The 15,739-nt window shown below is 39.0% G+C and overlaps 1 protein-coding gene across 4 annotated transcripts in view; it reads left to right on the top strand.

Annotated features, from left to right (window-relative positions):
- Nucleotides 1-15,739, top strand: part of mob2a (MOB kinase activator 2a) — a 230,675-nt gene that overhangs the window by 161,813 nt on the left and 53,123 nt on the right. The window contains exon 1 of one of the 4 annotated variants that reach the window (XM_080190266.1): nucleotides 1,233-1,967. The exons of 2 other annotated variants lie outside the window; for them this stretch is intronic. In XM_080190266.1, the coding sequence (XP_080046392.1) occupies nucleotides 1,930-1,967 (38 nt within the window). In that variant the 5' untranslated portion in view covers nucleotides 1,233-1,929. Of the gene's footprint in view, nucleotides 1-1,232; nucleotides 1,968-2,252; nucleotides 2,390-15,739 lie in introns of those variants that run through there. One more of the 4 variants, XM_080190267.1, reaches the window with a different exon arrangement.

Genomic DNA, 15,739 nt, shown 5'->3' with positions numbered 1-15,739 from the left:
CTGATGTTTGCATGGTGCTGTTGGGCCCAATTGTGGATTCCTTCTCCAAACCCCATTTTGGAGAGCACAACCTTCATGTAGGTGTGCGATATTCTGGTCCTTCTCCTGGTCCAGGCTGATGAGACACCCTTGTCCTGCACGTACCTCATGCTACATGGCTACAATCACCTATCAGCGATCTTAGTGTTGGGAACGGAGCAGTTACCTTCAATTTTGTCAACATTCTCCAGAGATGCTGGATGACTAACAGGATGATTCTAACAATCTTTTGTTTCTGATCAAGATAAAAACCAATATCCTGCTGGTAACTATTTACTAGAAGCAGAAGGGTAAAATGCAAAATTGCAAGTCTGAGACAAAAGAGACTTCTTTATCTGAACAGTGGTCCAGAGGGTTTCTTTCTAGAAATCACAGCTCAATTTTAAAAGTTTTCCATGAATTTATTTGAAATTTACATCTGTGATGCATCACATGGCAAAGTACCCAATAAGCATGAAGTGCTGTTTGAGGAAGAGGAAAAATTGACGAGCCAAACTCCCAGACTGACGCCACCTGGCACTGTTTATGGAAAGATAAAGCCAGTGAATTTTTGTCTCCCTCCCCTTTTGTCTGGGAACATTTTTGTAGAAATGGAGAAGAATGAAGCTGAAATCTTAATTGAGAAAAACAAACTTAGAAAACTGAGTTCTGTTTTAAAATTTATTTTTGAAGTTGGAACATGTTATTTGTTTCACCATGGATCTCAACAGGGCAAGAAAGAAATGCTATAACATTTCAACTGCATCTAATTAATGGCTGGCAGTTGCTTTAAGTATTATTTAATGAAAGGTTTAGTAGGGCAATTAAATTATTTAATGATACGACACTACATATTTAAGAATTGCTGCCTGTGTAATACTATTAGGGCCTTTTAATTCTACATACAGTTTGACTCGGTTAGAAAAAGGCATGAAACTTGAGATGACCATATGCAGCAGTCATTACTTACGGGTGCCGGGGATTCGGGCCTTTGTGTTTCGTGAGGGGGGTCTTAAGTTTTTGCCTGGTTTAAGATAAAACTGCTTGTTTTGTTTAAGATGCAAGTATGATTTCTTGATTCCCCTCCCTCCCCCGCCCGAGAAGTGCACATGCAGTTTATGGGCGTTCTCTAAAATTAAAATAGTTTTTTATTGCTTCACCCGCCCTGTTAACAGAGATTTACTGTCAATTGGAATTTTTTTTTGTTTCATCAGGAATCAAGTGGGCAGCTCTATTTGCGGGGATATTAAGTGAACAGGAAGGAAAACTGAGCAGTCTAATCAGACGCACTGTTCATCTGTGATTTATGCAAGGCAGCCTGCCCAGAGTTTAAAAAAAACAAGACATTTCTGTGCCTGGGAAGTTGCAACGGCGCTCAGTTGTTCCTTTTTCCATCCAGAGTCAATGGTGTATAAGAACGCTGCTCCCCAAAAAATATGTTCCGTTAACCTAGAAGGCAGGCTGAAGATCCATCTTGCTTGTGTTTTCCCTGGGAGCGCAGTGAAGCGATTTGCACTGCTATTTTATGGCCAAGAAAGATCCAGTGGCAGAGGAGGAGTTGATTTCAAGCAGAGATAATCATTCAAGTGAACGGCCGTGGCAGGCTATCAATGCAATTAGACTGGAAGGTTTTATTTTATTTTTATTTAGGTGGCTTATTGGTGCAGTTAAAGGAAATCTTGGCCATCGCCTCCGAGAGACAGTCTCTGGGTTGGATCTGCCGTTTGTCTCCAGTAATTGTTTCCCACTTGTATTTAATTAACGTAGTCGAAGGCTGTTCCTTTCCACTCCTTGAATAGAGTTGCAGAAGGTTGCAAAATAACGTCAGCAGCGTGTTTTTTTTAAAATTAAGATCCATCTATATTTAACAAAATCATTCTGGATTTCATCATAAGACTCCTGTCAGCGAACATGAGGCTGAAGAGGAATGGATCGTACACATTGCACAGGTACAGTTAATATTCCTGACCTCTGTATTGGTGCCTTTAAAAGTAAACAGTGAGGTAAGAACTGGAGAGAGGAAAAAAAACGTTGTCGAGTCGTGATTTGCATTTTGTTCTGTTCGTCCTTGGACCCGCTGCTAGCCGAGGCAAACGCACAGATGTGTGTTTGAACTCTCAATCCCATTCACTGTTGGGTTAAAGATTCCTCGGTTTCAGAAAGTTTACCGTTTGTGTGTGTTTGTGAGAAATGTTTCTGTCTTTTCCTTCCCCACTGCATCCACCGGGGGTTGTACGATCCTCTGGGCAGAGCAGTCGAGGAGGAAGTTAGTGCAGATCTTGGGAACAGCATGTGAAGACCAAGAGGAGGTAAACAGACCAACTGCAAGCTCGATGGACATCCTGTTCTGCTTCGATTGCGTCTTGTTTAGGTACTATCTGACGCTACGAATCCTATGTGCTTTTCATTTCTTTCCGCTTTTTTTTTAATCGGACCATCCATTGTCTCTCCTTTTTTTTCCTGAATTTTGTTTTAATTTCTGTCACATTGTGTGCCCAGACTGCATTATGGTTACAAGTTTACTTTTAGCTGGAGCCGTCCTTCACACACATTACGCATTCAGAAGCACTGGCTTCAGATCATCATTGCGTAAGGTTGCTTTGTTCGCTACCGTGTTTTAATTAACGTTATTGACAGCCAAAGTTTATTGATAGGAGCCTCGGGTACCCCCGTTCTAGTGAAGATACGATTGAGCACGCGTCAAGTTAGCTGCCATTAGCGGTGATCTTAATATCACTTTTAACAATCGCTTGTTAGAGCAATTCGTACAGATGGGATTTTCATTAAGTTGATGGTTCAGAATAATGCAAATCAAGAATTCCTTGCTTTGGAGCCCAACGTTGGGTGGGCGCGGGTGAGTGGTTGCAGTATTCTGCCTTATTTGAGCTCTACAGTGGTTCAAATGGCGAATGGGGCATTTGTGTACAAACGCAAGAACTTGACTTTTCACTCAGATTACATGGAAAATAGGTTTGGATGATGGGGGAAGAAGGAACAAGAGTATTACAGTTCAGATGAAAAGATTGCTGAGCTATCGGGAACTTCTATTGGCTGACATATCAGGGTAATAAAGGTTGAGATATAGGTATCAGGAAAACGTACTTAGTACACAGCTATTTTGGCACGTTTTGTTTAGCAATATGGTACTGCAGTGCATTTTGTTGTTCACTCAAAGGTACCACCTATATTCACTAACGTAGTTTAAAGGGAGATTTGTTCTCATCCCTATTTCACACATCTTGTGGTAGATTCCATTGTTTTTTCTTCTATCCCCACCTTCCTAAAAGTAAATGTATATTGCTGATTTTAAAGCTATTGTATATAGTACGAGGTGTTTGTTTCCCTTATTGACAGTGAGAATGAGTTGCGTTTACACAAGATTTTAGGGCAGCGCCACTACATACCAGTCACCTGCTTGGAACTAGTCTCCATTGCTTAATTGAGAGCTGTTTGGAGTTCCAGGGCTAAAAAGAATAGGGAGTCTGGTGTACTGTCTTGGTTTAGACTCAACAGTGCCTGAGATCCATTAATATCTTGATCTCCAGTGCAGCTGAATTTCCAGAAGTCAGTCTTTTTATATTTTGAGTGAACATCAATGGTAGGAACACTGTGCATCTGCCATCCATGCCACTCCTTCAGTATAAGAATTCTCTCAGGCTCCTAATGCAATCAATTTAATTAGATATAAGTGATGCATATATTTGGTTGCTGTCAATGGCACTCCTCACATCAAGATTTCTCTGTGACATGAGCGAGGTAGGAAGCTGAACTCTGCTTGTCACTCAAGACTGGGACTAGATCAACTTTGTTAACTGTGGAGTGATAATGCATGGACTGCTTTACTGTAGGCTGTATTTAGATTTCAAATTGTGCTGCAGAATGTTATGAAGTCATTACATTGCCTGAGGCATGGCCTTGCATTTATATCACATTTTTGTAATCTGTAAGCATTGGAGCACTTTAGAACGTCAATTGTTGTTTTGTAGGGGAGCATATCATTTTTAATTTATTGTATTTTAGCAAAGTATAACTATCCTGAATTAGAAAAATCCTACTTTGATAAGGGAACCATTCTGCATTGCAAGTATCAAAAGCTGTGAATACCTGAGTCCCAAGATAAATTTTGAATGTTAGTTCTGCAGTCCTAAATTCTTGGGTCTTCAGTTAGCTCATTACGAAACTTCTCCATCTGAAGCATACGGACCACAAGTTTGTAGTTCTCAGCTAAAGTATTGGGTGAGTAAAAGTGAAAGAGATGGAGGGAAGATTATGATTCCTCTAGTGCACAGAGCCAGAGAGAGAAGGAAAAGTGCAGTAAAAATTCCCATTTCTGATCTCTTATCCAGTTGTCTTTGTTGGAAAGTGTGTGGTAAAGAACAGGGTGTGATCAACCACAGTTTAATAGTTTGGCATCACTTGTAAGTGAAGAATGGCTGGCAAGTAATTGGAGGGCTGGGCTGCTGGATTGCTGCCTTCAAGAGGAGATGAAAAGAAAATTGGAGGGAAAAAAAATCACATTTTTAAAATTCAGTGATTTACATTAAGTAATTTATTAACCAGAGCAAACATTTGGTCTGAGTTTTCTGTTCTGATGTGGGTCACTGTATTGTTACTTCACTACTAGTGAATTTCGCTTAGCTGAAATATTGTCAGTTTATGTTACATCTATCTTGATGTTTGGTCTGAATTTTTGGTTCCGATTTGGGTCCTCATGCAGTTAGCACCTCACTACTGATGCATTTTGTCTAACTAAAATCTTGACAGTTCATGTTATCTGAATCTAACCTTCCGTTCTGGCTCACACAGGCTTGCCACAAAGCAGTGCTAAGTATGGAGGAATCTACAGTTCCTTCCACCGCCTTGCTCTTGCTCTTGCTCTTTTCACATGAGAAATACCTCATACTGATGTGAGATTGGCTCTGTCCTTTAATCCACATGCTGGCTTATGGTGACATCACAGTCACGAGGTCAAATTCCATATGAATGATAAAGGCATCCAGTTCTACCTCTGCAGCACTTCTCTTGACCTCACATCCATCTCCATATTATCAGACAACCTGCCAAATAATTCATGGATAGAATTCTTTATTTCCTTCCTCATCTTCAAAAGCCTTTTCAAAACATCTTGGCCAATCTTTTGGTCACCTTCTCTAACCCTCTTGCTCAAGGCATGTTCTTTACACCTCTGTGAAGTGCATTGGGATGTTTTTGTGTGATTCTGTTAAAATGCAAGTAGTTGCTGTTGTAACACAACTGGGACTTGAAAGTTCCATGATTTATTTAACTTAAAAGGACAATTGTTTTTCAGTCTCGAATACCATTAAAGAAAACTGATTAACCAGGCAAAATTTCACTGGATTTGAACAGGATGTGATATTCTGTTTTTTATTGAACCTCTCCAGTTCAGTGCAATGTGAAGTTAATAAAAGTTATATTTGTTGTAATCTGTGTAAAAGCAGCAAGCTGCAGCATTTTTTTTCCACTTCAGTAATGGCATGAGTAAAGTTCACAAAAATGCTCTGAGAAAGCAATGACGAGGTTTTGTGGTCCCACTCCTGAGAACATTTTCTAATGGCCATTTTTTAAAAAAAGTGCCAGAATAAATAAATTCATTTTATGCCATAACAATGAAAGTGTATACCTGGTACTAACTCTTAAAGCTTCCCTGCACAAATTCATATTTTTCAGCTCCTAGTTTAACCAACAGAAAAGTACATCTCCATTACAAATGGATGGATGAGAGGTGAAAAGTAAAAATAATTTGCAGTTATGGATTGCCAAATGTGATATGCTTTTATGAGTACTTTATATTTAGAAGTCGCTGATGTATTTCCTTGCAGCCATGGAGGAAGGGCGATGGTTGTAGAAGTCTGCCTTTCCCTGGAGATTTGTGGGTGTATGGAATGTATGGCTGTCTACATCTGTTTTACAAGATCGAGCATAGACTGTGTATGCTCAGCTATAAAGGCTAAAGATGTTGTGTTTTGTCTGCTTCCCAAATGGGGCCATGTTTAAATAGAAATTAATGTATGAAGTGTGTAAGTGCATACATGCACGTATTTTAAAGGCCTAGCTGTTTTAATTTAGAAGGCAGATAGCCTTTTTTAATTTCTTTACGTTGTCTATGTATTGTGCTCACTCAAATCTTTTAAATACATGATTTGTATTGTTTTGTTGAACTGTCCTGTAAGGATTACATTGAGAAATATTGCCCTATATTCTAACATTCTTTCTGAATAGTGAATTCGTAGACATAACATTATCTTTATATACCAGAATGCTCCTTTGATAGGCTGAGAGGAGGAAGGAGACTTAATAGCACAGAAAATCAGAGAATATATTGTTTTTCATCTTTGGCATCTGAGGAAAGGCTCATTCATGTGTTTGAAATGAAAGTCTTCTGACTTGACCAGTAAATAACAAAGACCCTGCCTGTGCTATCTGTAAGGGTCCAAAGTGAAATTATGTAGCCACCCTTGGGTTTGGAGTTTACTACAAAAACTAGCTGGACATTTTTAATATTTGGAAGTTGTGTTCTAAAAGAATGCTTACTTTCACTCTTACTGCAATGTCAAGAGCTAATCTTACTTGACCCTTCCTTCCCTGCTTTGAGTGCCTTTTTTCTATAGGTTACCTATGCCAATAATATTTCTGATAAGGTTGTTGTGTATGTGCTGAGCTTTGGACACCAATCCTTGTTCTCAGGTCACAATAAGGGACAAAACATTTTTCAAAAATCATGTTACATGTAATTTTCAGTAACTTTTTCTTGTTTTTCATTGTGACTTTTTAAAATTTATTCATGGGATGTGGGTGGCGTTGGCAAGGTTAACATTTATTGCCCATCCTTAATTGACCTTGCAGAGGTGATGTGCCATGTCCTTGAACCACTGCAGTATTGTGGGGCAGGTACACCCACTGTTGATGGGCAAGAAATGCTGAGAGTTTAATTCAGTGATGTGGCCACTGCCAAACCAATGCTGGGTGGCCTATCTTGGTCTATAGCAAGTCAATTATCAATTTAGACCATCTAAACCATTGTCATGAGTCTAATGTACAGCTGCAATGTGGTATTTATGGCTTCTGCAACAGGAAGAATTAATGATGCAGATCCATAGACTTTTTGGGTATTTCCTTTTGGCTCTGCTAGTATACATAAGTACAGCTGAAGGAAAGGTTTGTTGGTTACCATGCAGAAGTTTAATGCAAGAGATTCTGGTGATTTCTATTAGAAGAATAAATCCCATATGTTTGTAGTATAGGTGGTGCCCTCTTGAGATTGAGATTAAGCAATTTATTGTGACTTGGGTACAGAAAAATGTAATTCTTTGTGTTGCAAAATTGGGTAAAGTAATTGTAGATTGGTAATTGTAAAATGCTAGGGAGAAAGCATTGCATGGTCCCTTTGAAGGATGGTGCTTTTTCTGTGCTTAGATTTTTAAAAATGCAAGTACATAGAGAACCCAAAATGAAAAATTTTCCAGAAGTCAGGCAGCAGTTTTTAACTAGGCAACAAACAGACTTTTGACTTTAGCTAATCAATTTGAATTAGGCACTTGGATACTAGGAATTTATTAAATTTTAAATCTGATGATTTTGACAACCTAGGACCAAACCTATTGTAGGAAATATTGATACTTCATCACAGGTACAATAGAGGAGGGCAGTGGGAGAAAAAGGAGAGAACAACTGCTACAGCGCTCAGCTCTCAGCTTTCTAGCTCAAAGCACCATCTAGATAATAAATGTACCAAAGAAGAAAGAAGTTTCAGGCAGGAGAATCAACAGAGAAGCCCAAAATATTTCAGAAGATACAAAACCTGGCAGTAATTTAGAGAGTAACTAAATTATTTGTTTTTGTAAATAAGTGGGAATTGTACTTATTGGAACAGCATACTATTAAAATCTTGTTTTATTTGTTTATTAATAGTTTAGTCAAGTTGTTCACTGTTAGATAAATAAATTGTTGCGTGTTGATTTTAGCGTGAATATGAAGGATTTATTTTGTATGTAGTCACTAGAAGTTGCTGAAGAACAGGTCACACCACTTCTCTCTCCCTCTCTCTTTACAGATTATAAGGCGATGTACTCCTTTTTGGGTTTCGGTGTTAGTTCTCAGAGGGAGGGGGGAATCAACCTCCACTTTATAACACTTGGGACTGGCTTGTTTGAACTGGAGAGACATTTGGTCAAATCATGAAATTTGTTTCCTTCATTTAACAATTTCTGGTAAGATAAATTGATTTAATGGAATTTTAAGAGTTCCATATTCGTTTAATGTTTCAAAGGAATCTATGTAGACTTCAGCAAAAACAGAAAATACTGGAAAATCTCAGCAGGTCTGACAGCATCCGTGGAGAGAGAACAGAGTTAGTGTTTCAAGTGTGTGTCATCTAAGGAGAGGTTGTTATACTTTGTGTATGAGGAACAAAATATTCAGGCGATATGTTTGAATTGATAGAAAATGAAGGCTTTCTTGGCAAAACTCTCCCTTTATGTTGTGATCGGTTATTTGCCATTTGGCTGATTATAAACTCAGTGTAAGAAAATAAGCCAAATGCAGGAACCAGGTAAAGCAATGATGCTCAGATTGGACTAAGCTAAGCATTACTTCACTGCAAATTGCCCTATTGCTGCAAATTATTATTTTTGGCATTCCATGGTCAGTTCATCAGACTTTGAGTATTTGCTAGTGGAGACAGTGTTGATAAAGCAAATTCTTCATCTGATGTTGCAATATAACTAAACTCTACTGTAAATGGTGCACATTGTAACTATTGTTAAATTCCTGTGTAGAATGGTGTTTTTGCCCAAGTTGTTGTACTGTGTACTGTTGTGGATACTTAATTATTTGGAAGGTATCATTCTGTTAGTGAAGGTGAAAATTTTGAGGCCACCTAATTGAAGTTTATATTGAGGGGACTGATGGAGTTGAATTGAGCAAATTATTCCCTTGTGAAGGGTTCTAATACTGAGGAAGGCTAAATGATTTAGGAGTATAGAGAAGGCTATTGAAACAGCTCTTGCTTCTCTTCTCTCCTTGGCTTCACACACAGTTTCAACACAAGAAATTCTATACCTTTGCAAACTGACAAATGCTGTATTCCAATAAAATCCAGCCTTCATAGCAAGTTTTCACTTAAAATGGAGTGGAATTTTGAAACATTAAATTTATTCCATTTGTATTTTCAATGCCTTTTTGATATTTGTTTTGTATGTTTTATTTATATAATATTGTTTTAGCACTGGTATTTCAGTGTCCATACATGTTTATGGTTTGAAATTATTCTGAAACATATTTCTAGTTTGAATTGACATCCCGTGTTCAATTTTGATCAACATGAGTAAATGATAATCAAATGAGTAAATACATTGCTCTAAAGTATTTTAAAACAAAAATGTTAGTTTTCCTCTAACTTTCTGCAAACAAAATCCATTTAAGTGGAGAGATAAAAGCAATGTGTTTATTTTGTGTAGTCCTCCTTGTCCTTGGACCAGCTATTCTTTTGTCATATTTACTGCAGGAATAAACATTCCTTTGTGTAGAAAATTCAGAACTTCAAAGGCAATCGCAGTGGTATTGACTTTGGTTTCTGTAACAGTAAACAGTTCCCTAGTCAAAGCTCTCGATATCGGTGCAAATGTTTATTTTTGTCTTATTCCAGTGAATTCTTTTCTACACAGAAATGTTTGTTGGTTGTTGCTGAAGTCTTCAGTGATTTTAAACAAGTTGTCAGTTGCAACAGTTCTAAATTGTAGACATCAGTATAATAACTAACTTAGAAGTGTGACCAGTTACATTGAAATTACTTGTGTTTATTCAACAACACTAAATACAACATGAAAACATCCCTGACAAATGAGAAATTGAGGGATCTTAGCAACGTGCCCTTCCTGTATTGGCAGGCATTTTAAATCAACTAATTTTTAATATTTCAGGATTCAAAATATCTAATTTTAATGACCAAATTTTTTTAACAATGAAGGTTTTTTTTTGGGGAGGCCAACACTGTGTGAATATTGCACGTTGATTTTCTGGTGGTTCTAACACTCACCCTAGTTGTTTGGTTGAACTTTGTGGCCCTTGCCAGTTCTGCTCAAAGTTGGTTCCTGTTAGATATGTTAGAGCAGTCAGGGCTGTCTTTAATATTCCTCCTCCTTGTTATGTTTTCTCCCATGTTCCCCATCTAAATGATATGAAAGTGCAGTCCATGTCCAAATGCAGCAAGAACTGAACAAAGTTTATGTTTGGGCTGATCAGTGGCAAGTAATATTCGTGCCCCACAAGTGCCAGGCAATGACCAGTTCCAACAAGAGAGAAATCTAACCATCATCCCATACCATTCATTGGCATTCCTATCACTGTTTCCCCCACTATCAATATCCATTTACCAGATGCTGAACTCGGGTAGCCATATAAATACTGTGCCTCCAAGAGCAGGTCAGAGACTAGGAATCCTGTGGCAAGTAATTTTCTTCCTGATTGTGGACAGACTTTGGGGCAATCTACAAAGCAGAAGTCAGGAGTGTAATGAGATGAGATACTTTCCCCTTGCCTTGTTGAGTGCAGCTGCAACAGCACTCATGAATAAGTCTTGTAATACTAAGTTAAAGTCCAGTACGTTTTTCTGGAATCACAAGCTTTCAGAGCAGTATGCCTTCATCAGGTGAGTCCAGATAAACCTGTTGGACTTAACCTGGTGTTGTGAGACTTCTTACTGTGCCCACCCAGTCCAATGCCAGCATCTCCACATCATAACTAACTTAGTTGTGATGGCAGCACGGTATAATAATGGTTAGCACTTCAGCTTCACAGCTCCAGGGATCTGCGTTCGATTCCCGGCTCGAGTCGCTGTGTGGAGTTTGCACCTTCTCCTCGTGTCTGCGTGGGTTTCCTCCATGTGCATTGTGACAGCAAGCTAAAAAGAACTGTTTTCCCACCCCTCTCCCTGTTGTTTTGAAAATTCTGTTGGTTAGGTGAAAACAAAATCTTGTTTTCCTGAAGAGTGAAAACCTGCTGTTTTTGGGGGGCTGGACCAGTATCTCTCGGTTTTAGGAAGCTGTCTTGTCTTCAAATTGTTCTTTGTTAAGAGTTACACGTTATCATGATGATTTGTTTCTTGTTTGTAATTGATAAAATTTCTTGCTAATTTTCTTACTATACATGGTGACTATATTCTTAAATAAACTTTGTTAAAGGCTCCCTGCTGGATCACTTAATCATACTTGAAGTGAAATATCTCATGCTTATGCTAGCCAAATTCAGAATACAAAACTTGTGATTCAGGAGGGCTTCATAAAACACTTGTGGAGTTTCTAACCTGCACCATAACAGCATCCAAGTGTAACAATTGCTTGATGGCAATGCCAACGATGCCTTCTGTCACCTTGCTAAAGATAGAAGGTAGACTGATACAAGGATAATTGCTGGATTGAATTTGTCCTGCTTATTGTGATGGGGCATACCTGGGCAAATCCTGATTCAGGTGTCTGCTAGTTGTGTAGTTATACTGAAGCAGCTTGGCCAGAGGGAGGCAACTTCTGGACCACAGGGCTTCAGTACTACAATTGTGATGTTGTCAGGGGCATAGCTTTTGCTGCTAGCAGTACCTCAGCCATTCCTTGATATACGGAATGAATCAAATTGGCTGAAGATTGATTTTTGTGGTGGTGGGATGGTCAGGAGGAGGCCAAATGGATTATCCATTCGACACTTCTTGTTGAAAATTGTTGTAAATTCTTTCATGGGCGTCACTGGCTGGTCAGCATTTATTACACATCCCTAGTTGCCCTCAGAGGGTAGTTGAGAGTCAAGCACGTTGCTGTGGCTCTGGAGTCACATGTAGGCCAGACCAAGTAAGGACAGCAGATTTCCTTCCCTTAAGGACAGCAGATTTCCTTCCCTGAAGGACATTAGTTAACCAGATGGGTTTTTCCACAATCAACAATGATTTCATGGTCATCCATAAATTCTTAATTCCAGATTTTTAAAAATTAATTTCAAATTCCTCCATCTGGCATGGTGGGATTCGAACCTGGATCCCTAGAAGGTTAGCTGAGTTTCTAAATTAATAGTCTAGCAAGAATATCACTAGGCCAACGCCTCTCCCCTCTTCTGCACTGAAATGCTGGACCCAGCTATCATTAAGGCTGGGGTGTTCACAGCATCATCTCTCATCAGTTGTTTGAATTTTCACTGTCATTCTTGACTGGATGTGGCAGGATTCTTGATCTGATCCATTAGTTGTGGGATCACTTTGCTCTGTCCATAGCATTCTGTTTCTGCTTTTTGGCGTGCAAGTAGCCTTGTGTTGTAGCTTCACCAAAATTCATCCTTTTAGGTTGCTTGGTGCTGCCCCTGACCTGTTATTTTACATACCCTATGGTAATATTGGAATGATGGATATGGTGGACCATGAAGTTACTGATTGTGATGGAATACAGGACTTCTCACTGTGCTTCATGAATGCCCAGTTTTGAGCTGTTTTAGGTCTGTTCTGAATCTTATCACAGTTAGCAGATAGTCATGTTAAACATCACAACAGATTGTTCTCTGTGTGAAGACAGAGCTTTGTCTTCCTAAGGATTATGTGGCGTTAATTCCTAAACCTGCAGCAGGTAGATTGGTGAGGACAAGACCAAGTACCTTTAGGATTCACTCAACTTGGTCAGTACTGATACTAAGCCACGCTTGATGGATCTTGAAGTCCCCCACCGGAGTAAATCCTGTGTCTTTGAACACTTCTCAGAAGCAGAGAGTTGCAATGTGGAGGAGTACTGATTCATCAGTTGGGTGCATTAGACAGGTTGTATATCCAGTCACTGCATGTTTTGGGTTGAAGGTAACAACCTAACAGTATCCCACTAATAGTGTAATTTTCAGACAGAAATCGGACAAGGTGAGTGAATTGGAATCAGAAAAAAATCAAATGCTAAAACTATTGTAGTGAAACAAAATGTATATCTTACCCGTGTTTAAAATTCCATTGCTTGAAATGGAAATTGGGAAATAGGAAACCTCCATATTTCCCTGCAAGCAATATTTATTTTTTTCCCTGGCCTCAGACATTTAGCTTTTCATGTTTTAGGAAGTATTATTGATCTGTGACATGGATTGTCTTTGTAGTTGATTCCAATAGTCCACTTTGTCCTCCCTTACACCACCTGGACATAATTGTTTAAGTTTTAAATGGCAAGTTTTGAATTATTTTTGTAAGTTTATTATGCAATTATCATTTATTTGAACAGTTTTTATTTTGATGCAAGAGCGCAGAGACCTGAGTAACATTGAAGTTTCTAACTAGAACTCAGTTCCTCCTAAGATCATGGTAAATTGAGAACAGAGATGCTTTGTGAACAGAGGGGTGTTGGGTTAGTATATGTGGACAAGGTCCCTCCTAGTTTTCAGAGTCAAAACCAGGCTGTCTGTACAGTGCACACAAGCAGGCAACAATTCATGTTAGACTTGAGTCACTAAATTGGTAAATTGAGCTGTACAATGGAGACCACTGTTAGTCCGTGATAGGTTAAACTCTGAGAGCTGAACTCATTTCCTGCAAAATCCTACCTTGTGCCAACTTTGCAGCCAACAATAGCTCTTTCAAATTATAGCTTTTAAAGCTAATATTCCCATAGTTTGTAGCTTTCATTAGGCGCCCCTTTTACTACTAAATGCATTGCAACTGCCCTGTTGTACTGTGTAGGAGCCATTTGTTGAAATATTCTGGGGATTTCTGACACGCAAAGTTAATTTGCCAAAACAAACAAAATAGTAGTGGTTGTATTTATTTTTACTGATGTTAAGGACACAAGGAACCTGTAAGTTTCATGAATAGATTATTCTGTTTCAATTTATGAAATTTCCAAGAACTGAGGTAATGCCTTTATAACTTTCTGACGAATGATTTTGTCCCCATCTTATCAAAAAGGGGTATGCTTGCTATTACGTGTGAATTAGATCATATCCAAGTATCTTGTGCTGTGGCAACACTATGTAGTCTTGCTGCTTAAACATGTTTTTAATACCCCAGGAAGTTATACATTAAATGCATTTTGTTTTGGACTTTGAATAATTGGGACTTTGCATCTTGTGCCACCTTTTGTACAGTTCCCAGAATACCTTGGGTAGACTTGATAGTTGCTGTGCCTGATGAGGAAGTTGGTTCTACAGTGGTTCCATGTCTTAGTTGCTACCAGATAAATCTGAACTAAAGTGTTCATTATTCTATGCTGTACCACTATGTAAATTCAACGTCCTGCCCCGTACTATAACTTGGGGAATAGTCTGATTGCAATGGATTCCCTTAACCAAACATGGTCTCCAATCCAAGTTACGGAGAAGTGTGCACAAGTTGACTTGACTTTTCTGGTCACTTGATTTAAATATGCCTTTGCCCCATTGGTCAGTGTCCACTAGAGAGTTGGATAAGAATCTGCTTTTGAGCAAAAACTAGCATAAAGTAAGCTTTCAGTTACTTGTCCAGCCAGTACCATTTTTAATTTAAGGTATTGGCTTATATGGCTAGCTAGTGGAAAGAATCTCAGCTCCAGTCAGGTCTCATTCAAGAGCCAAATGCTCTGCTTTCCCAAGAGACTAAGGAAATTTGGCATGTCTGCCAAAACTCTCACCAGCTTCTACGGATGCACCATAGGAAACATTCTTTCTGGTTTTACCACAGCTTGGTTTAGCTCCTGCTCTGTCCAAGATTGCAATAAACTACAAAGCATCTTGAACAAATCCCAGTCCATCACTCAAACCAGCCTCCCATCCATTGACACTGTCTACACTTTCCGCTGCCTCGGAAAAGCAGCCAGCATAATCAAGGACCTATGCTTCCCAGACAAACTGTCTTCCACCTTCTTCCTTCGGGAAAAAGATACAAAAGCCTGAGGGCACGCACCAATTGACTGAAAAACAGCATCTTCCCTGCTGCTGTCAGACTTTTGAATGGACCTGCCTCGCATTTAAGTTGATCTTTTCTCTACACCCTAACTACAACTGTAACACATTCTGCACACTCTCCTTCCCAGTGTACAGTATGCTTTGTCTATAGAATGCACAAGAAACAGTACTTTTCACTGTATACTAATTCATGTGACTATAAATAAAATTCATTTGGTTGGTTTAATGATGAAAAGCCCGAGAGTACTGTGGGCCAGTCCAGCGCAGTTGTCAGATTTCATCGCCTGCTACAGAGGGTTGACTAGATTTGAACCTTCTTTGACTAGGCATTTCAGCCTGCAGCTAGCATTATCCGAACAAGGTCTAGTAATGTCCCTATTGTCATTTAAAACCTCTGCGAATGTCTGTGCCCTACCTCATCAAATTCTGACCATCATTGCCCCCATGCTTGGTGACTGACATTGGCTCCTGGTTAAGCAGTGCCTTGATTTTAAAATTCTTGTTTTTAAATCCCTCCCATGACCTTTCTGCCGCCAGCCTCTGTAGTATCCTCCAGCCTTATAAATCCTTCCAGGATATTAATGCTCCTCCAATTCTAGCCTTTTGAGCATCCCCACTTCCAATCACTTCATGATTGATGGCTGTTACTTAATTTGATGTCTTAACCTTGTTCTGGAGATCCTTCCCTAATTTGGTCCACCTCTTTTCAACCAACTTCTTTGACCTGATTATTGATTGTCCTCATTTCTCTTTATGTGGCTTGGTGTCATGTTTTGTTCTATAATCCTCCTGTGACATGCCTTGAACTGTTTTATTACAT

This window comes from Carcharhinus amblyrhynchos, chromosome 6 (assembly GCF_965287045.1).
Source record: "Carcharhinus amblyrhynchos chromosome 6, sCarAmb.v2.hapA, whole genome shotgun sequence".
Lineage (NCBI taxonomy): Eukaryota > Metazoa > Chordata > Chondrichthyes > Carcharhiniformes > Carcharhinidae > Carcharhinus > Carcharhinus amblyrhynchos.
The sequence above is the reverse complement of the archived record's forward strand: the minus strand, read 5'-3'. Positions and strand labels throughout refer to the sequence as shown.